The 20,659-nt window shown below is 53.3% G+C and overlaps 4 protein-coding genes across 17 annotated transcripts; 2 read left to right on the forward strand and 2 right to left on the reverse strand.

Moving 5' to 3' along the window:
- Positions 1 to 73: 73 nt before the first annotated feature.
- On the reverse strand, positions 74 to 6,967 carry LOC144065405 (uncharacterized). 5 transcript variants are annotated; one of them, XM_077588187.1, is made up of 6 exons: positions 6,868 to 6,967; positions 6,425 to 6,523; positions 6,293 to 6,343; positions 5,859 to 6,211; positions 4,739 to 5,738; positions 74 to 1,359 (listed from the first exon to the last, which is right to left on the reverse strand). In XM_077588187.1, the coding sequence occupies exons 4-6, from the start codon at positions 6,205 to 6,207 to the stop codon at positions 1,329 to 1,331; spliced, it is 1,380 nt and encodes a 459-aa protein (XP_077444313.1). In that variant the 5' UTR covers positions 6,208 to 6,211; positions 6,293 to 6,343; positions 6,425 to 6,523; positions 6,868 to 6,967; the 3' UTR covers positions 74 to 1,328. The 5 variants fall into 5 exon arrangements, with proteins under 5 accessions (XP_077444313.1, XP_077444308.1, XP_077444311.1 ...); XM_077588182.1 differs by having other exon boundaries at positions 74 to 2,604; XM_077588185.1 differs by lacking the exon at positions 6,868 to 6,967 and adding an exon at positions 6,657 to 6,859 and having other exon boundaries at positions 74 to 2,604.
- Positions 6,968 to 7,088: 121 nt separating this feature from the next.
- ccs (copper chaperone for superoxide dismutase) lies at positions 7,089 to 8,884 on the reverse strand. The gene is made up of 8 exons (XM_077588228.1): positions 8,743 to 8,884; positions 8,557 to 8,629; positions 8,261 to 8,401; positions 8,018 to 8,195; positions 7,877 to 7,937; positions 7,721 to 7,798; positions 7,542 to 7,645; positions 7,089 to 7,460 (listed from the first exon to the last, which is right to left on the reverse strand). Exons 1-8 carry the CDS (start codon positions 8,764 to 8,766, stop codon positions 7,328 to 7,330), a joined length of 792 nt encoding a protein of 263 aa, XP_077444354.1. The 5' UTR covers positions 8,767 to 8,884; the 3' UTR covers positions 7,089 to 7,327.
- A 510-nt stretch (positions 8,885 to 9,394) lies between these two features.
- rin1b (Ras and Rab interactor 1b) lies at positions 9,395 to 16,406 on the forward strand. Of its 5 annotated transcripts, none has more exons than XM_077588167.1 (13): positions 9,477 to 9,544; positions 11,270 to 11,317; positions 11,392 to 11,535; positions 11,619 to 11,733; positions 11,819 to 11,891; positions 11,970 to 12,061; positions 12,146 to 12,303; positions 12,375 to 12,695; positions 12,767 to 13,286; positions 13,715 to 14,026; positions 14,088 to 14,219; positions 14,280 to 14,449; positions 15,426 to 16,406. In XM_077588167.1, exons 3-13 carry the CDS (start codon positions 11,392 to 11,394, stop codon positions 15,747 to 15,749), a joined length of 2,361 nt encoding a protein of 786 aa, XP_077444293.1. In that variant the 5' UTR covers positions 9,477 to 9,544; positions 11,270 to 11,317; the 3' UTR covers positions 15,750 to 16,406. The 5 variants fall into 5 exon arrangements, with proteins under 5 accessions (XP_077444289.1, XP_077444293.1, XP_077444290.1 ...); XM_077588164.1 differs by lacking the exon at positions 9,477 to 9,544 and adding an exon at positions 9,551 to 11,207; XM_077588165.1 differs by lacking the exon at positions 9,477 to 9,544 and adding an exon at positions 9,551 to 11,207 and having other exon boundaries at positions 11,275 to 11,317.
- Positions 16,407 to 17,026: 620 nt separating this feature from the next.
- Positions 17,027 to 18,806, forward strand: adisspb (adipose secreted signaling protein b). Of its 6 annotated transcripts, none has more exons than XM_077588235.1 (5): positions 17,027 to 17,116; positions 17,778 to 18,047; positions 18,115 to 18,253; positions 18,314 to 18,439; positions 18,509 to 18,806. In XM_077588235.1, the coding sequence occupies exons 2-5, from the start codon at positions 17,826 to 17,828 to the stop codon at positions 18,607 to 18,609; spliced, it is 588 nt and encodes a 195-aa protein (XP_077444361.1). In that variant the 5' UTR covers positions 17,027 to 17,116; positions 17,778 to 17,825; the 3' UTR covers positions 18,610 to 18,806. The 6 variants fall into 6 exon arrangements, with proteins under 6 accessions (XP_077444361.1, XP_077444362.1, XP_077444359.1 ...); XM_077588236.1 differs by having other exon boundaries at positions 17,778 to 17,850; positions 17,914 to 18,047; positions 18,115 to 18,439; XM_077588238.1 differs by lacking the exon at positions 17,027 to 17,116 and adding an exon at positions 17,123 to 17,661 and having other exon boundaries at positions 17,778 to 17,850; positions 17,914 to 18,047; positions 18,115 to 18,439.
- The last annotated feature ends 1,853 nt before the right edge of the window (positions 18,807 to 20,659 follow it).

The raw sequence follows: 20,659 nt of genomic DNA on the forward strand, positions 1-20,659 counted from the left end.
CTGGACCGCTAAAATTAATCTTATAAAGGAGTTGCTACCTGCTAAATGCCTGAATAACGAGGACACAAGCAGATTGTTTTTTAAATGTTTGTTTTTAAAGTTTTATTTACGCTCATATAAGACACAGTACAAGTGAGATTCAAAGGGTCCCATCACCATGGTTACAGAAGCTGATCAAGATAAGCAAAAGAAAAATAAAAGACAGTGCACCACACACTACTTCAAGCCATCAGTGATGTGCTTTGCATCTATATATAAAATAGTTATAAAGGAAATGCGAATAGATAGATAGATATTCTTGGGGGCAGATATACATAAGGCTCAAAAGAACACGTGACCCCTAGAGTCACTCACCTGGTCCAGGTGGCTGCCTCCCATCTTGCCAAAGTTCACAAGCACCCTAGAAGAACTCAAATAACCTTTGGCGGGTGACGACGCCTTCAACTCCGCCCCAAACCACACTCACACCAAGGCAGCAGAGCAAGTGTCACAGTACAGTGAACCCCCGCTTCAATTTCTTTGTCCAGCCAAGACGATCATCGATTTCAATCATATTCTCAAGCGACACTGTACGCTCCGCTGCTGAGATTTCTGGAATCAATCGAGCCGAATGGCCACGAGACGTTAAATGGATTGGGGCAGCCAAAACGGGGCCACACAAAACAAAAGTGCGCTCCATCCGACTGTTTTCGTAGCTACGGAAAGACCTGGCAACCCCAGAGGACATCACATCTGGGGTCATTTAGGCTACAGCAAGCACCCCAAATGCGATGTCCAGGTGGTATGAGGAGATCAGTTCTTTATCGACGGCGTTCTAACCATTTCCCAGAGCGCCAAATATGGCTGTACCGTATTCCACCACGCTAAAAACAGGGGTTCACTATACTCAAAGCGGTCATCCGGATTCCCTGGCTTCCCAGGTAAGAAACGCCCCCGGAGGTCTGAACCGGAGCCCCCATCCAATGACGGCGGCGGTGGCGGCGGGAAAAGCACGGCTGCGTGAACGGCGGATAGGAGGGGAGGGGCACGGGGAGGCGTGAGGGCGGCGAAGGCGGCGGAACGGGATCGACTTTTTGGACAAGGGGGAGCGGCTCTTTGTCCTTACGATTACATCACAATCGCTCGCTCACTCAAACCCAAACACACCAGAGACTCGAGGTGCTTTTCGGGCCCGGTGGCGGAGAGGGCGGGGTTGGCGGCGGTGGGGGAGGACGGGAGGGGAGGGGGGGATGTGTATCTTGACGGCAAGGCAGAGTTAAAGGGAAGTGGGGAGGAGGGGAAAGCTCTGTTCATTTACCTCGGTGGCGACTGACGTCAAGGCTAAAAAGTCATCCGAGCCCACGCCGCCGTCCAGGTGACCTAATTCAGTTGAGATAGTTAGTGGGGACGCCGTGATAGTCCGCTGGCGTCATGCACAGTCAACACACAAAACACCCAGGGCGAATGTGGCGGCGCACCCACCACGGGAAGCGACCCCCTAAATCCACCCACCCCACCCTGCACGAAGAAGAAGAAGAAGAAGCGGGCATGGCCTAAGCTTTGTGGTCCTTTAGTCAGCGCTAAACATCCAGACAGCGTTTATTCAAGTTCAGATACACGAGTCAATCAGAGCATGCCCTCGAAAAAACAACAACAACAAAGTTCCATAAAGGATGCAACCCACAACATCACAGTCTGACCACCACAGAAGGGGGGCGGGGCGGGACAGGGAGGCACGGCAAGGCAAACCAAAACTTAAAGTACGGCTGGCGTGCTTTACGGCGGCGCTTCCTCCCACTTTGCGGACACTCGGTTCTGTCCGTCCCAATGCGGCCACCGAGCAGCTGGCGCTCGTCGGAGCCCATCGCTAAACGGCACGTGGCAAAGCAAAGGTTTTTGGCACGGAAGCAAAAGTCCCGTCACGGTGAGCCGCTAGCCGACTCACTCCCACAACGACAAAGACGTACGCTACTCACAAAATGAGACCACTAAAATGCAGTCCAAATTAGAACCTGCTCTAAACTTTTCAAAAATGGCTCTTTTTGCGGCTCAACCAAAATGGGTTGCAAGGTAACAGGAAGGCGTAGAAGCAGATGTACGAGCAAAGTTTTCATTTTGACTTATTTGGGAATTCAGCTCCTGGTTCGACAACAAGAACCGAAAGGCAACGGCAAATCCAGTCAGCCTAGAAGGTGACTCTACTTCTGCACTGAGGGGACGCCACGGCCAATCAACTTTTTCCCCCCATCACCCCCCGTTCCTTTGCACCGTTTGAGGAGCAAATCGAGCGAGCGAAGGAGGGCTGGGCTGGGGTGGGAGGGGGGGGCGGACTATCGAAAGGGGGGCTCAGGCGTGTGAAGGGAGAGTTGGGGGCGGCGGAGGATGGACTCCTTGAGCGTGGTCGGCGGCAACGGCGGATCATACACCCTGGGCGCAGCGATGGCTGCTGCCACGGCCGCGGCGGGGACCACTGGCCCGAGGGGCTCCGGCGCGGCCACGGGCTGGGACACGGACAAGGCCGGCGCCGCCTGCATGCCGTGGATGACGGACATGGCCCCGGGGGAGGGGTAGGCGTACTGGAAGTGAGGGTACTGCTGCAGCTGCTGGTAGTAGTCAGCATAGTATCTGCAGAGGGTTAGGAACAGGACAGCGTTAGAAAATCCGCCAAAAATAAGTCACCCATTTTGTCATTTGTCTGTTAACAGAAGTCGAGCGCATCGGCCAGGAGTCGTTAAGGAGGCCTTGGTTCGTCCGCCTGCCCTAACCGCCCAACGGACTCGACTGGAAGGGTTTGTTTGCGAGGCTTGGGTCTAAAGGCTACGCAACCCCGGGGAAAAGATGTCCGGATACGGCCACAGAAGCCCCTCGATACCAAACATTGAAAGGGGGGCAACGTGAGGAAGGAAAAAGTGCAACAAGGACAACGGCAGCCTCGAGAAACGGACTGATAGCCGCACCAAGAGCCGCCAAAGACCCCAACGTGATATCCGCTCACAAGCGTCTTACCTGCCCCAAAGAGTAAAACAACAGCACTTAAAAAGGTCTCAAATCCGGCCTTACATTCCTTCAAACATCAAGATGCCAGAGACCAGGGGACAAGAGAGCCACACAAACACCATAACCTGAAGTTTCCAGTCAGGGAAGCCTTGGGGCGAGGCGTATTTTCTAAAGCCAAGGTACCAAAGTGACCATGGTGTGAGTTACTGAGCTCGATTGGCCAGTGAACTCCCCTGACACGAACCCCAACAAACATGAGTGGGCTGTGGCTGGGACGGCGGGATTTAGCAACACCCATGGAACAGAACCTTGATGTTTGCGCTGAGAATGCCACCAAATCAGTTGGTCAGATGTGTTGTTATCTTTCTTGGTTCCTACATGCATCCATGGTTGAGTCTGATCCAGGCCCAAATTTAAAGATGACCAAAGATTTGATCACACTGAAGAATACTAGAGATGGTAAGAAAGAAAGAAAAAGAAAAACCAAACAAACATGGAAAAAAACTGGTAGAATCGCCAACATGGGGTCACTCAAAGAGTATTTATTTGAACAAAAAGCACAGAAAATACAAATCCACCTCCCCTTTTCAATATGCTTTTGACCAGCCAGACCATGTCTGTCCCACAGAAAAACGGAAAAGCATATGTACATGACATGTTCTTCCAATTCCAACTTACATTTCATCCTTGAAACATGAAACAAATCGAACACACAGTAAGCCACATTCTTGGGTTTCAAGGTGTGCTATTGCGTGTCTAGAAGGACTTCTGAAGAATCTAACGGGGAGGTTCAACTGTTTAGAAGTGGGACCCAGAAGGGGCGCGCAAAATCTCGTTTGCTTGGTTTTGTCCCACTACGCAATGTGTTTTTGCGCCGTCACTTATTTCATTTCTACCTTAGGAGTTGGAACGACGCAAACCGGGGATTTGATGTTTCGCTGTCCGTCGGTTGCGTCTGCTGTATATTTCTCCCTTTTGGTGAGTTTCGTTAACATTTCCTGAGATGTGTCGCCAAAGCCAAAGTGTGTGGCTAGCGTTGGGACAGAACAACGACTCCTAATGGGTTCCGAATCTGAGCTTCAAGAGAAAACCGCCAAGAACAAAAACTGATTGGCGGAAACTTCTGGCCAGGACCATGTCTTTATGAACGAGGACTACAAAAAAAACAAACGAGAAAAAAAAAAACGGCACTTCTTCGAGAGCTAATTCCTCATCTGAAACAGCAGGTGGAGGGCCCGACTGAAGCTAATGATTAGCATTCATCCTTTGGGCCAAGACTTCAAAGGCTAAACCAAGTTATCTATAAATTTGAAGGTGGATACATACAGAGTTATAGCGAATGCTAACGGGAGTTGCCGCGCAACATGCAGCATATACTTCTAAATATGGTTGAATTTGACACCACTTGGGCATGATTTTTGTTCTTTGCCCCTTTCATTTCAATCCTTGATACAAACTTTCAGAGTGTCTTGCTTTGGAACAACTGCAGTCCTTTTGTACTGTTAACACCACAATCAAACTCAGTCCTGTGGCAGCCTGTTTGTGTTTTTGGTGTGAGACTAGAAACGATGCCTCATTTTTCTTTATCCACTTTACAAAAAAAAAGAAAAAAAAAGGAAATAAAAGCAAATGACGAAATAATCCGTCATCTTTGTGTTTCGGGGATTTTCAACAGCCAATTGGAAAGAGCAAATGATACAGACTGGTTAACAAAACGCAAAGCTAGCAAGACCCCGTGGACGGTAGGCGGAGGTCGTCCTACCTTGCCACGTGGTCCTCGGCCGCCTCCGACGCCGCCTCCTCCGCGGCGCGGCCGGCGGGCGTAGGGAGCAGGGAGCGCCGCGGTTTGGCCCGCTGGTAAATAAAGGGCTTCATGATGGGGTCCGGCAGGAGGGGGGCGGTCCGTCGAAGCGGGCTGCGGTCCCGTTCGCCGGACTTGGCGGCCGCCGTCTGCTGCTGCTCCACCACCTGCTGACCTTGAGCAAAATAGTGAGCCTGTCTGGCGGCTTCAAAGAGGGCGGTGGCGGGGTCGGCGGCGCCCATGGCGGTGAGGTGGGCGTAGGCGGGGGATATCGCCGGGGCTACCGCGTAGGAGGAGTTCACGGCCGCTGCCGCCGCCGCCGCCGACTGCATTTCTAGGCCGGGGGCGGCGGTCAGGTAGATGGGGTTGGCCATGGCTTGCGTGTACATCGGCGTGGTGTAAGCAGACGCGGCGGGATTGGCCGCCATCTGCCCGTACAGGTTGGGGCCGACCGAGCCGTAAACTTGCGCGGCTCCCGACGCCAGCGCCGTTTGATTGGCCACGGAACCGTAGATCTGGTTGGCCACGTTGGCGCCGTACACCTGGCTGGCGAGGGCGCCGTAGACGGCCGGGTTGACGGGGTTGCCGTCGGTTCGCGTGCCCGTGGTGATGCCGGTGAGGGCGGCGTACGTGGGGTCGAACGAGGAAGTGTTGTACACCGAGTTGTGCACGCTCTGCTGGACTTGCAGAGGCAGGCCGGCGGCGGCGGCCGCCGCGGCCGCCAGGACGGCGGCCTGGCTCTGATACTGCTCCAAGGTGGGTTTACCCACGGGGCACTCGCCGGCGTAGTGGCCCTGCTTTCCGCAGTTGACGCACGGGATCTTGCCGGTGGGCACCTGCTTACTGGGCTGAACTTTGGAGAGCTCCACGGAGAGAGGCCGACCCTTGAAGGAGGTGCCGTGCAGCGCCTCGATGGCCTGGAGTGCGTCTTCCTTGTTCTCCATGTGGACAAAGGCGTAACCTGGGGAAGAAGAAGAATGTACGCTTATAACGGAGCGTGGATTCGATGGCAATCGACCGGGAACGGACTCTATTTTGCAAATACGTAGCTACGCCGTACGTTTCAATAGTTCCAGCTCACCTTTGACTTTGTCGCATTCCAGAACTTTGCCAAAGGTCTGAAAGAGCTGCTGCAGGTCCTCGGTGGTGCACATGCCGCTCAGGTTCCCCACAAAGACTTTGGTGGAGTGCAGCGGGCGGCCCCGGGACTCCTCCACCACCAGGTTGCGTCCGTGGAACTCGCGCCCATTGAGCTCGCGGATGGCGCGCTCGGCGGCGCCCTCGCCCTGTATGTGCACGAAGGCGAACTGTCGCAGCACGCTGCAACTGACCACGTGACCGAAGGGCTCAAAGATGGACTGCAGCTCCTCCTGGGTGGCCTCCAACGACAGGTTGCCCACAAACAGCTTCACCGTGTGGCCCTTGTCCATTGTGCTACGCCGAGAAAACCAAGAAACAGAACCCGTTAGCGTCGCCTCATTTACACGTCATTGAAAGCCGAGCGAAACGGGACACCTCGTTTCTATCCTGCGGTCGACACAACTGGCCCTGCTTCGGCTTCTTTTGCTAGGAATTCCAGCACATGGACCAGATTAGTGGATGGATATAACACAGAGGTTTTGGCTAGCTCGCAGAATTACAAAATACCGAGGAGCGTCTCCCCATCAGCTTCTTCGGAGGCCGACTAGCGCTGCTTGTTGATGACGTCACCGGACGCTGAGTCATCACATTCGACGCAGACTTTAACTGTTAACAAAACGGGGGAACAAAGAGCTATTTGGCGCTCGGTTCACAAGCAAAGCGCGTACATGAAACAGCAACACGCAAGAAAACGAGAACGAAAGGGGTGAAGAGAAGGAAAAAAACCACGCACACACACCACGCCGTCGAATAATCCAACCGAGAGCACCAACAAAGTCACACAATGAGGTGGCTAACGGGGGAGCTAAACGGCCGCGCAAAACGCGCATTGGGAAGCGCCGGAACACGTCGTTGGCCTACATTCGAGTCACGGCTTCGGTAAAAGGCCCCCGGAAAAGATAATAACCAGAAAGAAGTCGTAAAAGAAAGAATAGCATCGACCATTTTACCTCGGCGGTGTGCTGATCCCGTTTTTCAAAATGGTCGCGGCTGCTTCCGCTTGACTGCCCGGCAGCGAAAGGGGTGGAGCGACGGTGACGTGGGGGCGGGGCACGTAAATCAAAACACATCTTTGAGCCGCTTGTTTAGTATTTATTTCACAATTATTATCATGCGTAGGAGACCCTTCCCGTCAACCAGCCAGAAATATGATCACGCAATGCCTGCCAGCCCAGCTAAAATATATTGTTTAATTTCCATCACTGTCAATGATAGTGAATGTACAAGAGCCTTACACCAATAATGGATGAAGTTAAAATCTCCCTATTACCACATGCTAAATCACAAATAAAGAGGAAACTCTGTGAAGGTTGTCTATTTGTTAGCAATGCAATATGGTGTGACAAAGGCTTGGATGATTTACATTGAAAAACATTAATAAGACATGTACACCATTCTCTATGGCTTTCATCAGAGGTTGCTTCGCCCCTTCCCGGCGATGGGTCGGTCTCGCTCTTCCCAAAGCGTGAGACCATCGCAGGCGCACACTTGCTTGGGGTTCTGGAAAAGCCCCGCCGACCTGGCGATGATCCCACACGCTAGCCTGCGGTGGAAAAAAAACAAAAACAAAACAGAGGGCGGAGCCTGAGCGTGAGGTAGGACCCCGTCTTGGCGCCTCACTTACCGGGCACCCGAGTTTCCCGTCAATCTGGAATGCGGTTGGCCACCCCGACCCAGATCGTCCGCCTCGGCGTCCACCACGAGAGATCGTCCGATCACATCCCAGACCTACGTCATCCACACATTGGCGGGGGCACTCCAAAAGTGTGGGTGCACACGTGTGCTAGCTTGCGCGTGTGGTACTTTGAGCTGTGTGTCCTCCAGCCTGAAAGAAGCTCTCCCATCAGGACCGGCTAGAATATTTCCCAGATCGCCAACGTGCTGCGGAGAGACGACACATCCACTCTTTGCCAGCACATGACTGACGCCAGCAAATCGTGGTACCCGGCCGGAACCTACCCGCTCGGCATCTTGTGGACCTCCGTGATGTTTTCGGAATGGGTTGAAGTGCTCACCACAGCTGCGCACAGTTCATTACGGAATGAATCCAGTGCGAGTAGAGGAGGAGATAGGAGTCCTAGTGAGCGAGGTCAAGACTACCTGAGGCAGTCCTCCGTGAGGTCACCCAGTGCGTGCACGTGGAGGCCGTGGGCTCCGGGTTCCAAGCCGTCCACGGTGCCATCGATCAAGCAACGTTCGGGGGACAGCTGCAGGAAGCGCACCACGCCTTGGACCTGCCGCTCTTTTCCGGACAGCATGGCCACGGCCGCGCCTAAATCTGCGGACCCCGTGGCGTAAATTAGCACGGTTTAGTACCACGGACGGCTTGCGATGGTAGGTCACCTTGTTCCCCAAAGGTCCCCATGCCTTTCAGCACGGCCAGACGGTGGGTGCTCTCGATCAGGTCCTGCACCTCGCCGCTGCTCAGACTGGTTTCGACCAGGACGCGTCCTTCGCCGACATCCACGCTAACTGAGTGCACGCCTGAGGAAATATCGGAATAAATCATCCGCTCTAGTGTTGTAACTTCAGACCAGGTTTGGACCCTGCACAATTCAGAGTAATTGTGCAAGTCTCATTGGTGGCCACCATTTTGATATAAAAAACAAAAACAAAAAAACAAGAAACCGGTTCCCAACCTGTTTTTCCCTCAAGAGCACCTTTGACTTGATCTCCACAAGCCTCACAAGTCATCTGCACCGCAAACTCCAGCTGAAGACACAAACTTAGGTCAAGCACACCAAATGAAACGCTCGGCTAAGTTGCTAGTGGACAAAACGAGACATTTCAACGCCTGTTGACAATAAAATGCGATCTTGACGAACCTTGGCAAGCTTTTCCGTCTCCATAGCGTCTTCGCGTTGGCCGCTCAAGACGTGACATTTGACAGGAAAATGGTGAGAAACCGAAACACAAACTTCTGTCGATTCGTTTCGTACACGGAAGTCGTCGTGCCGCCATATTGGCAGGGGCATACGCTGCTTTGTCAAACAGTCGGTGCTGCCACCTGCTGTTTATAATACGCTACTGCATGTGATTTCCATCGAATACATTGGCGAAAAGGAACATTTTTAGTTGGGTTTGTTTCGTTCAGACGTGAAATGATCTAGTTGTTCCTGTTTTATTTGTTTATTTGTCCCAAAAATGCAATCGATTTTCATAGGTGCCGTGTATAGAAAACTTTACTTTGTAAAGAGTAGTGTTGAATTGATAATGTAAAATGAGCTGCAACGCTGTGAAGGGTACGTTTTATTCAAGTATTAAAATACATTTGACTGGTGTGATTGGACAGACTGTTACTTCATCACATTGGACGTCTCTCGCCGTCAAAGTGCTCCAAATAGAGCCCGCTGACGCGCAGCAGGCGGAATGACGCGCCGAAGCGTTCCCATGGCCACGCCTGGGAATTTTTTTCCGGGGCTTTTCCTGCGTGGCGGCCACTTGCTGGAAGTTGCGCACGCAGGCTGGAGAGGACGGCCAGGCGCTCGAGATGCGCTCGAGATGCGCTCATTAGTCTCCTCCTGCTCCTTCTCGCCGAAGCTCCCTCGCTGATCGCCGGCCAGAGGCGCCGTCGCCGCCGCACCTGTCAGGTTTGGCCAAAGGGGAGGAGCCTGTCGCAGCTCAAAGGTAAGTCACCCGACTTCCTCTGCATGGTCAACTCTTGGAGGAAGTGACAGAAAGCTTTTAGTATTTGATTGCAAAAAAAAATCATAATAATAAAGAGGTTGCACGGGTGAAAACACCCCCAAGTGGGCGGTACGTTACATAATGGGCCAGAGTAAAAACTAAGCACCATCCCGTGGACGTGGGAGTGGATGTTTGGCGCCTTCCTCGCCTCTTGCTGCCTGTCAACTTCCAATGTTGGCGTGCGTCAAAATAAAATAGAAAAAAAATTCAAAATCAATTGGACTTGGTTGCTTTCAGGGGCGAAAAACTGCTCGCTCGCTCTGCCGTCATTGGTGCCCAAGTTTGAGAATTTTTAGAATTTTTTTGTCCCAATTAGCCGTTAAGCGTCACTGCTGACCCCTCCCAGTTCAAATGGATTGAAGGTTCATTGGCGTCTAACATCGTCAGTTACTGCCAACCCCTCCCGGACACTTCTCACCGTCCCATTAGTCATCGGGCTAAACTTAGCCGCCATCTTGGCCACACAGATGCGTCGCGGGCGGTCGGCAAACTGTTTTTTTTTTTTTGCATCAAAGCGCCAACAGCCTTTTCGAGGGGCAGGTGTGATTTGTGAGCAAAAAAAAATGAGATTGTATCTATTTTCAATTCATCTTTCTTTTACCTCTCGGTTATTGTTTTTTAAGTCATACCACGAGCAACCGCTGGAGGGCGCCAGTTCCATTCAACTCACTTGGTTCGAAAAGAAGAATGAAATTAGAAAGTACTCTCGTAAGACGCTTTAATGTAACACTCTTCCTTTTTTACGCTTACAGGATGATGTACATTTTTGAATCTTGATGGATTTCGCGAGATCATCGGGAGTAGAAATAGTGTCCTTTTTCCGGTCAGGCGTCGGAATCAAAACTGAGCAGATACGTACAGATGGCTGGAAAAGTATGATCGCCAGAATCCTACCCACTACTCGTCTTTGTGTGGGTGCAATTGCGTTGGTTTTCCATCAGGAAATGCTGCGGGGTCGTGCTCCCTGAACGCCTCGCGCGCTCGCGCGTCCTAGCGACCGTGTTGTGGAGGAGCGGGAACGCACCATGAAAACAACCGTCCCGGGCGTGAAAAAATGAGCAGTTTTGCGCCAACTCGGCTAGGGGGAGGAGTTACGTAACAGGTGTCCGGAGGTGAGCGTTGATGTGCGAATGAACGGAAGCAAACCCTGGAATGTTGGCCGCCGAGCGCAAATCGAGCAAGCGGCAAGTAAAAAAAAAATAGAATTACACGTGGTGCAAACAAGGAGTCCCCGAGATGCATTTTGCGGGATTGGAGCGTTGCTTTGCGTCGGTTGGCGTTCGTTGGCGTCGGTGCGCCCAGCCTCGGCCATCAGGGAAAAGGTGTTTCGCTGAGTGGGAATGCCTGCTAGAACGTGTGGGCCAGGGTTCCCATGGCAACCATCTGCTGCTCCTCTGGCAAGCGCTCGCCGGCGACCCACACAGAGTGACATCCAGCAGCACGCCGAGTCCACTTTTCACACTCTTGTTCTCCAGATCGGTTTTGGTCTTGTTTCGCTCTTCGCACCAGTCTTCTCGGGGACTCCCGCTGGTGGGCCGGGCTCAGGTGGCGTGGTCCCGACGGCAGGCATCAAATGGGGGAGTTCTCTTAGAGCCGTTTTGCGGTATGCAATGCGTTGTTGGCTCGGGTTCCCCCATTCAAGCGTAAAAAATGTCATTTTCCCAGACTAGAACTCCTGGCAAGTGAGCCCGAGACGTGGGCAAGACCCTCAAGGTGACCCGTCCCGAGAGTGACGACAGATCCCTGAGAAATTCCCTGCAAGCTTCTCCGTGTATACCGTGTTTCAGATGCAGGGGGCGGGTGCGACTCAGCCGGGACCCCAGAAGGCCTTCAGCGTCTTGGACCGTCTGCTTTTGACGCACCCGGTGTGGCTTCAGCTGTCGCTCAAGCGCGACTCCGCCCTCTACATTCTGCTTGGAGAGCCCGTCGGGGTGAGCCGTCTCGTCGGCGGGGGCCGGGGATACGCGTGGCGGGGGGCCAAGCCCGGCCCACCATGGCCTCGGTGTGCTTTCAGACATTCCTGGTGCGCAAGTGCAGCTCCAGCCAGAGGAAGGTGCTGAGCGTCAGGGTGACTGGCGACCGGGGCGCCTCCTCCGTCAAGGACTGCTTCATCCGCGAGGAAGACTACAGTGAGCGCAATCGCCGGTCGAGGGCGCGACCCCCACGTGGCCGTCGGCCGCGCCCTCAACCTCTGCTCCCTCCCTCGTCGGCCAGCGTTTGCCTTGGAGAGCTCGGCGCTGGGCTTCCCGGACTTGTGTCGCCTGGTGGCCTTCTACTGCGTCAGCAGGTGGGCCTTTTCCCGGCGGCGCGCCGGGACTCCGGCACCCTAGAGTTTGCCGGAGCTCTTTGCGGGTGGGGTCCGCAGGGACGTCCTGCCTTTCCCCCTGCAGCTGCCCGAAGCCATCGCCGAGGCCGAGACGCACAAGCGGCTGGAAGCCATCTCCCACATGGGCCGAGGTAGGTGCGGGCCGCCGTGCGTGGTGTCCGCGCCGGGTCGGAACGCCCACTTTCCGTCTCGGGTGCCGTCCCGTCGCCGCGCAGACTTCTGGAACTCGCCCAGCGCCTCGGAACTTCAGAACGGACCTCCGGCGTGGTCCGGCGGCGGTCCGATCCAACCGGCGGCGGCCCGGGAACGGCGTCAAGCGCAAGGGAAGCTGTGCTTCATAAACCCGCTCTTCCTGCAGCTGGAAGTCTGCGAGGTGGGTGGCCCTTCCGGCCCGTCTAAAAAGGGGCGGGGACGTCGTCGTCCTCAGCGCTTTTGTGCCGGCAGCCGGGGGAAGCCCAGAACCGCAGTGCCTCCAACAAGCGACATCGCTTCAAGCGCAGCGTGCGGCTCCGCCTCTCGGAATCCTCCATGAACCTGTCCCTGGAGGGGGTGGCCTCCTACTCGCCGCCGCCGTCCGTGGACGGGCCCGCCGGCCCCGAGAGGTCGCGCGACTCCGATTCCCAGAGGAGGGTTCACGCCGGGGCGGGGGTCCTGAGGAGGACCGCCGCCGTGTCGCCGGCGTCCGCGGGGTCCGAGGAGGAGGAGGCGTCAACCTGGCCGCCGTCCCGGGAAGAGGGCGCGACGGCTTTGCCGGAGCCGCCACAGGTGTTTACGCCTTTCCCCCCTGACTCCATACGCGAGTGTGCAAAAATGAAAGCGCGTGTCCAATTTTGAAGGCGGAGAGACCTCCCGACGGACGGGGGTCGCCGCCGGTCGCCATCCAAGTGGCGCTCCTGTCCTCGGAGCGCCAGCCGGCTCCGTGTCTGGCCGAGCTGGACAGCGGCAGCTCCTTCAGCAGTCTGGACGAGGAGAACGAATCGGATGGCGAGGGCGACGGCGGCGGTGGCGGTGGAGGCGAGGGTCGGCGACGGCCGCCTCTGCTGCGCTCGCGGGGCCGCGGCGGCCTTCGACGCGTGAGCGAGGCCTTTGTGTGTTTCTTCGCTCCGGACAAGCGGCTGGTCAGACTGGTGGAGGAGCTGTCTCGGGACAGGCGCTCCGTCTTCGGAGCCATGGTGCAGGATTTCCTCCTGGCCCAGAGGGAGCTGCTCCGATCGCCGGCCGCCTCGTCGGCGGGCGCCACCTCGGTGCAGCTGCTGCGGGGCCTGCGTCACTTCCTGTCCCGGGCCAAGCGTTGCCTCCTGGAAAGCGGCGAGCTGGAGCCTCCCGTGGAGACGCTGGTGCCGGAAAACGAGAAAGGTGAAGGCCGAGGAGGGGGGGGGGGGGGGGGGGGGGGCGCTTTCCGTTGACCGGACGTTGTATCGTCGGCTCGTAGCGAAAGTCACGCGCGAGCCGCCGTGCGTTTCCTTCCGGGGTGGGGGGGATCGCGGGATTGCTGTTTCCTTCTGGAGTGGAGGGATCGGGGGGCCGCTCGCTCAGATTTATTTGCCTTTGCGTCGGTGGGAACCATTTGCATTTTTTTTTCTCTCGCTCTCGTTTATCATAAAAAGATCTCACAGGCCCACGCACGCATGAAGAGCTCACGATTCAAGGGGGTGGAGGGGGGCGAGGGGGGGGGGTCCTCGCCGGGGGCCGCTCGACAGCGAGGAACCGCTTGACTTAGTTGCACGTGAGCTTTTGCCAACCGTGAGGGAGAATGGCAAGGCTGGTTCGTCTGGCTTTGGCAGATCTGGCCCTGGAGCGGGCCATGTTTTCCTGCGTGCTCCGCCCCCTGAAAGCCCCCCTGGACCAAGCCCTGGCGGCGCTCCACCAGCGGGACCCCTTCAGCCGCCGCTTCCAGGAGAACCTCCTGCGCGCCAAAGACGAGGGCGCGGCCCAGCGGCTGGGCCTGCGCGCCGACGGCCTGCCCGACGCCGGCCAGGTGGAGCGGGTCAAGAAGAAGTTGGCGCTGATGCGGCGGGCGCACTCGCCCGTGGACAAGGTCTTGCTGCTGCTGCAGGTCTGCAAATGCGTGCAAAAGGCCTCGGGAGGCGTCCAAGGTGGGAGCGTCGCCGTCTCCCCGCTCGGGCCGCGCCCGGCCGACCCTTTGCTTCTCGCCAGGGAAGCCCGTGAGCTGGGACCGCTTCCTGCCGGCGCTCTCCTACGTCATCGTGGAGGCCAAGCGGCCTCACGTCCTGGCGGAGGTGGAATACATGATGGAGCTCCTGGAGCCGTCCTGGCTCGGCGGCGAAGGTGAGCGCTCCCGCCGACGCCCCGGGGGGCCCCCAACGCGTACGGACTCTGGCTTTCCAGGCGGATCCTACTTGACCGGCGCCTTCGCCAGCCTGCACCTGATCCAGAGCCTGGAGCCGGGCCGACCCGCGTCGGGCAGCGTGACCCCCGAGGCCCTGGAAGCCCTGAAGCAGTGGCGCCGTCGGCGAAGCCGCGAGACCCACCGGCAGAATGAGGACCTGCGGAGCCAGGTAGCGCGGGCCGCTCGGGAAAGTCCGCCGCGTGGCGAGACCGTGGGCGCTCGGCGGGATTTCCGCCAGATTGCAGAAGGAGACCGTGGAGGCCCCGGTGGCAAAGGACGGTTTCCGAAAGGGCCACTCCTGAAAATCTCTTGTTGCTGGCCCGTTTTTGTGCCTATTTCTCCCCACATTTGCCTACCGAAAGTCACCGCCTCCAGTTGGTAAACAAAACGGGGAAGACCCCATTGAGCTAACGGAGCCAGGAAAGGCATCCCTTGGTGAAGGATGGGTTGAGAAGGGGCCAGAAGTTGCCGAAAGATGGCTTGAGATGGGGCCGGGGCCAAAAGTCCTAACAAAGCCCCAGTGGTGCCCCTGCACAACGTCATTTGCGGGGAGGGGGGGGGGCTTTGGATTACCCTTATGAAAGGTAGATAATCCTCAAATGTGGGCCACCAGCACATAAGCACACGCTTTCACCTGGGATTGGTCCGAGCGGTTGAAGAGAAAAAGAGAGAGAGAGAAAAAGAGAGATAGAGATAGATAGAGAGAAGCATTGCCAAGCTGGCGGTCACGTGGTTCCTCGGCAGCCTTCAAATAGCCCGTCCAAGCGCGCCGGCGGCCAGATTCTACTCCGACGCAGGCGGGCCGTCCACGAGGGCGAGTGCCATGAGGAAGTGGGCGCTCAGATGACATGAAATTCATCCAGCTGCATCTAAACTCCTCCGAGCAGGCAAACAAAATGCACGCCGACGGCGAGGAGCCGGCTGACTCCGTAAGTCGGACCTGTTGATATTTCCGTCGCCACTTTTGCCGTGGGTAGGGCCGTTCTTTTGGACGATTGGCCGACGGCGCAATCGAGAGTTGCCCCCAAAAATGAGCTCGCTTTGACTCCGGTTTGTACGTCCTTCCTCGCTTTGACTCCGGTCCGTTCGTCCCTCCCTCCGGGGACCGCTTCTTGAAAGCCGTCCTTTGCGTGCGCTCTTTCCAGAGGTGCGTCCGGATCCTGTTCCAGGACGGGGAACGCAGCGCCGTGCGCACCCTGCAGTGGCGAGCGGGAGAGAGCAGCCAGGCGCTGGCGCAACTGTGCGCCGCCACCTTTGGCGTTTCCGAGCCGCAGCGCTACGCGCTGTACTGGCGCAGCGGCGGCGAGATGCGCGCCCTGCCGGCGCAGGCCCAGCCCCGGGACCTGGCGGGCCACAGCGAGGGAGGGCCCTCCCTCTCCTACCTGAGGACCGACCACGACTTCAGCAAGATGCGGCGGCTCACCAGAGGTGGCGCCGTGGACCTTAGCGAGTCGGTATGTGAAGAGTGAGTGAAGGGGGGGCGGTCTAGTGGGGAGGGTGGGCTCAGAACTCGGCATCCGATGGACCGCCAGGAGGAGGAGGATTAGGGTTCCGGTTCCGACCCAAAAATCTCCGTGCCAAAGTTTGCAGATTTTGACCTTGAAGAAGACGGAGTCGGACGCCGTGGATAGAGGAGCACCTATTGGATGTCCCATACGTCTTTTGGTCTTGACCAGTAATGGCTAATAATCTTTGGGTGAGCGATATGGGATTTTCACATGCCTATTCAGCCAATATTTGAGTTCCAAAAGCGTACTTTAACTTGTAACACTGCCCACTAAATTAATAAGGTCATGACCTTTGAACGTAACAGGTTTTTAACATTGAAAATAGTACAAATAATACTCGTGAGGACAAAACAGTGCTTTTAATGGGAGGTGACTCTTTTGGTTGTTTCTCTCCTTCTGTGATTTGTGCAAGCTTTACCAGCAAGTGACGACAATGATGTGTTTGAACATAAATGCATGTTTTTGTTTTTGTTTTGTTTTTTTGGGAAAGATATTTGACTCAAATGCTCTGCGAATGTGGTGTGCATGTGTTTCTTGTTTGACCTCGCTATTCCTTTTCTCTGTAATCGTACCAGGTACTTTGCAATGACACTGACAATAAAAAATGGTGTGTCGTTAGGGTGTATTTTTCTTCTAATTCCGTATATTCAATAAGTTGAATCAAATTAATGATGGTTGAAATCGATTTGAAGCCTGATCATGCACTGTTTTCGGTCATTTGAGATTGAAACAAATTGTTCATTCAACAAAAAACGGTATTGTGTCTCTGGCAGTCTGGCTGAGACCAATGGAGGTTTATTTTAGTCGATGATAAAAACAACCAGCAGACGGCGCCGTCTCGCCAGCTACGACGTCAGGTGAGGGTTACTGATGTTACGAGTTTCAATACTCTTTACATACACAAAAGAATAAAAGACAGATACATATTGTATATGTGCATATGAATGCAAATTTGGCATTCATGCATGAAATATAGATGATGATTGAGATCGCCTGCCGCGCGCAAATATGACGTCACTTTTTCTCAAGCCAAATGAAGGCGGATATAGGTACGCAGCGTTACAAATACTTTACGATCGAATAAAGTGTCGTATTTTCCTTTTTTTAGGTTATGAAGTGTATTGGTTCTTTTAGGGTGTACTTGACTTGCCCCTACGGGTGATAAAACTGGAGGTATTTCTAAAGCGTGATCTATACCTGTCAGCGTCGCTTGGTAGGATGACGTTGTCTTTGCTCATGCGCAGTAGCATAAGTCCCATTCCGGTAGCCGGTCGCAATCGGGTAGTGAAAGGAGGGAAGACGGCGTGATTTTCCATATTTACTCATTGGTATGTTTGATTTCTCCCATTTTGCCTTTCCAATTTGAGTGCGCACTTGTTGGGAACTCTGCTGTGTCTTCTGTTACGAATTAGACTGTCACCAGGTCATTGTTTGCCTCGCGTTAGCTTCCTTGTTTATGTAAAAACGGCAGGTGAAGTTAGCTGCCATTGATGGTGATAGGCATCCAGCCCATTTGACACGGGATGGAGGGATGGGCTTTTGAAGGTGAATGATGGCGTTTCATCCGCGACGTCTGGCTTCCACGAAAAGCCACAGATGTATTCTTTTTTGGACCGAAAATTGTGGAATCGGGCCACCGACATCATCCTCAAACTAGCACCAACCAACAAGAGCTGGAGAAGGTTCTTGAAATCATTGGGCTCATCGTTCCAGGAGCAAACGTGAGAGAAGGAAATGATCCACAAAAGAGGAGATGGTGGTGGCCAGAGAAGATGGCGTGATCCTGAAGGCAGTACATGGAAATTGGGTCATACGTTCAGAAATCGCGATCCAATGAGAGCGGCGATGATGATGATGCCACCGATGTGACCCTGTAATCCTCTTACAGACTTGTTTTGCCCCACTTGCATCCAGAAATCCACTCTGCAGCCGCTGCTTCGCCATTTCCTCACATTTTTTTTGGTCTTGTTTTGCTTTTTGTGTCCCAAGACTTTCACCATGGAGGCGAGCGGCCTGCGATAAAGCGCCACTGGGATCATGGCCGACGCCAATAAGAGGAAAGGTGAGCGGCAACCCATCGGTGGCCGTCCTTCGCCAACGACGCCGGCGTTGTCGCCTTCCTCAGCCTCGTCGCGAGGGGTGGCTTTCTCCGGAGACCCGATGCGGGAGCGTGCCTCGTCGCGGGTGCACTTTGATGACAAGCTCCACGATTCCGTCATCACGGTGGCGGCGGAGGACGACGGCAGCTTCCTGGTCAAGGTGGGGATTTGGTTTCCCCGCCCCGCGTTGGTCTGGGCCTTTTTAAAAAGCCACTTTTTGCGTGCAGGTGGGCTTCCTGAAGCTCCAGCACCGCTACGAAATGGCCTTCACCCTCCCCGAGCTCCCGTCCCTGGGCGAGAACGTGTGCCTGGCGCCGGTCTCCAGCCCTCACCTGCGTGTGGTGGACATCTCGCCCGCCCCCGAAGGTGACGCTCGATCGCGCTCTCTTCTCGGATCCCTTTCCGATGCCGCCTTGTCGCCGACAGGAGGTCTGAGGCTGACGTGCGAGTACCTGGCGCAAGAGGCCGGCGTGCTGTGCGAGCGCCTGCGACTGCTGAGCCGGCCGGACCGCGACGCGGGCGTCACGGTTAAAGTTCACGCTCGCGTCATGGGTGGGACGGGGCGTCCGTTGGCGTCGGGACTCGCAGCTCGCGCCGGGCTCACGGCGTTTGTTCCGGCAGAGCGCGGTCACGGCACCCCCATGCTGCTGGAGGGCGTCCGCTGCATCGGGGTGGAGCTGGAGTACGACTCGGAGCAGAGCGACTGGCAAGGCTTCGACTGAGCCGGACTCGAACTCGACCACGTACCTCGGCCTCGCCGTCACTTTGCCAGCTTCCGACGCTGGGAGCCGGTCAACCGGTTCCGAAAGTTCCCGTTCCCGTTCGTGTTGCAAAATACCTGTCCGTCTTTGTATTATCCGGTGCCTTAAGGACAAGTACTCTGTTTTGTATTCGTCTCCAATAAAGATAAAACGCTTAAGTTGTTTGTCGCAATTCCTAAAGTGGACACTAGAAAGCAATCTCACCGTGTAGAAATTTGATTTTTTTGAATGCTTTTAGTATTGTCATTATACAAGTATAATGAGAATGGTGAAAGGATTGCTATTTTTCCAAATAAAAATATCTCAGTCTCCATATGTCTCATATGACTTTAGATAACATTTATATCTGTAATCAAATTAAAATGAAGTTGATTTTGTTTAATCAATTTAAAGTCATGAATCTCTTTTAAAAATTCATCAAATTGGTGAAACTTGATTCAAATGAGCTCTTTAATTTTGTTAACGTTCGTGTGTGTGATTAAAAAGGAAAAACTGGTTCTTGCAACACCAAATGTGTCCGCCAGACGGCAGTCTCCCTATGTGTCATATGACTTGAGAGAATAAGATGGCATTTACATAAGGAGACTGCCCTCTGGCGGACATTTTTGGAATTGCAAGAACCGAGTTTCGGAACAGGCACTTAAGAGGCCAAATTCACTTTTCCGTAGAGAGATTGCCATCTATTGGATTTGGTCGGTATTGCAACAACCTAGTAGCGTTTTTTTCCATTTTTAATCACAGATACAAACATTAAAAAATTGACGGACTCAATTGAATCAACTTTCAATAAATCAATGTATTTTTTAACAAGATTCATGTCTTATTTGAATTGAATAACCAAAATAAACTCATTTAAAATTGTAATCAAATTAAAATGTAGATTATTTTGCCATACTAAATTTAAATAAGTCATGAATATCTTTTAAAAATACATCAAATTGCTGAAACTTGATTCAAATGAGCTCTTTAATTTTGTTAACGTTTGTGTGTGTGATTAAAAAAGGAAAAAAAACACTAACTGGTTCTTGCAACACCAAATGTGTCCGCCAGACGGCAGTCTCCCTATGTGTCATATGACTTGAGAGAATAAGATTGCATTTACATAAGGAGCCTGCCCTCTGGCGGACATTTTTGGAATTGCAAGAACCGAGTTTCGGAACAGGCACTTAAGAGGCCAAATTCACTTTTCCGTAGAGAGATTGCCATCTATTGGATTTGGTCGGTATTGCCACAACATAGTAGCGTTTTTTTTCCATTTTTAATCACAGATACAAACATTAAAAAATTGACGGACTCAATTGAATCAACTTTCAATAAATCAATGTATTTTTTAACAAGATTCATGTCTTATTTGAATTGAATAACCAAAATAAACTCATTTAAAATTGTAATCAAATTAAAATGTAGATTATTTTGCCATACTAAATTTAGATAAGTCATGAATATCTTTTAAAAATACATCAAATTGCTGAAACTTGATTCAAATGAGCTCTTTAATTTTGTTAACGTTTGTGTGTGTGTGATTAAAAAAGGAAAAAAACCACTAACTGGTTCTTGCAACACCAAATGTGTCCGCCAGACGGCAGTCTCCCTATGTGTCATATGACTTGAGAGAATAAGATGGCATTTACATAAGGAGACTGCCCTCTGGCGGACATTTTTGGAATTGCAAGAACCGAGTTTCGGAACAGGCACTTAAGAGGCCAAATTCACTTTTCCATAGAGAGATTGCCATCTATTGGATTTGGTCGGTATTGCAACAACCTAGTAGCGTTTTTTTCCATTTTTAATCACAGATACAAACATTAAAAAATTGACGGACTCAATTGAATCAACTTTCAATCAATCAATGTATTTTTTAACAAGATTCATGTCTTATTTGAATTGAATAACCAAAATAAACTCATTTAAAATTGTAATCAAATTAAAATGTAGATTATTTTGCCATACTAAATTTAAATAAGTCATGAATATCTTTTAAAAATACATCAAATTGCTGAAACTTGATTCA

This window comes from Stigmatopora argus, chromosome 20, assembly GCF_051989625.1.
Source record: "Stigmatopora argus isolate UIUO_Sarg chromosome 20, RoL_Sarg_1.0, whole genome shotgun sequence".
Lineage (NCBI taxonomy): Eukaryota > Metazoa > Chordata > Actinopteri > Syngnathiformes > Syngnathidae > Stigmatopora > Stigmatopora argus.

Coding starts and splice junctions, on each gene's coding strand:
- LOC144065405 (XM_077588182.1), bottom strand. CDS start 6,207: ATGGACAAGGGCCACACGGTGAAGCTGTTTGTGGGCAACCTGTCGTTG. Junction 5,739..5,858: donor GGAATGCGACAAAGTCAAAG/GTGAGCTGGAAC, acceptor CTTCTTCCCCAG/GTTACGCCTTTGTCCACATG. Junction 2,605..4,738: donor GCCGAGGACCACGTGGCAAG/GTAGGACGACCT, acceptor AACCCTCTGCAG/ATACTATGCTGACTACTACC.
- ccs (XM_077588228.1), bottom strand. CDS start 8,766: ATGGAGACGGAAAAGCTTGCCAAG. Junction 8,196..8,260: donor GGGGACCTTTGGGGAACAAG/GTGACCTACCAT, acceptor CGGGGTCCGCAG/ATTTAGGCGCGGCCGTGGCC. Junction 7,938..8,017: donor CTCACGGAGGACTGCCTCAG/GTAGTCTTGACC, acceptor AACTGTGCGCAG/CTGTGGTGAGCACTTCAACC.
- rin1b (XM_077588163.1), top strand. CDS start 11,392: ATGCAGGGGGCGGGTGCGACTCAGCCGGGACCCCAGAAGGCCTTCAGC. Junction 14,027..14,087: donor GGCCTCGGGAGGCGTCCAAG/GTGGGAGCGTCG, acceptor GCTTCTCGCCAG/GGAAGCCCGTGAGCTGGGAC. Junction 14,450..15,425: donor ATGAGGACCTGCGGAGCCAG/GTAGCGCGGGCC, acceptor CGCTCTTTCCAG/AGGTGCGTCCGGATCCTGTT.
- adisspb (XM_077588233.1), top strand. CDS start 17,826: ATGGCCGACGCCAATAAGAGGAAAGGTGAGCGGCAACCCATCGGTGGC. Junction 18,048..18,114: donor ACGGCAGCTTCCTGGTCAAG/GTGGGGATTTGG, acceptor TTTTGCGTGCAG/GTGGGCTTCCTGAAGCTCCA. Junction 18,440..18,508: donor AGTTCACGCTCGCGTCATGG/GTGGGACGGGGC, acceptor TTGTTCCGGCAG/AGCGCGGTCACGGCACCCCC.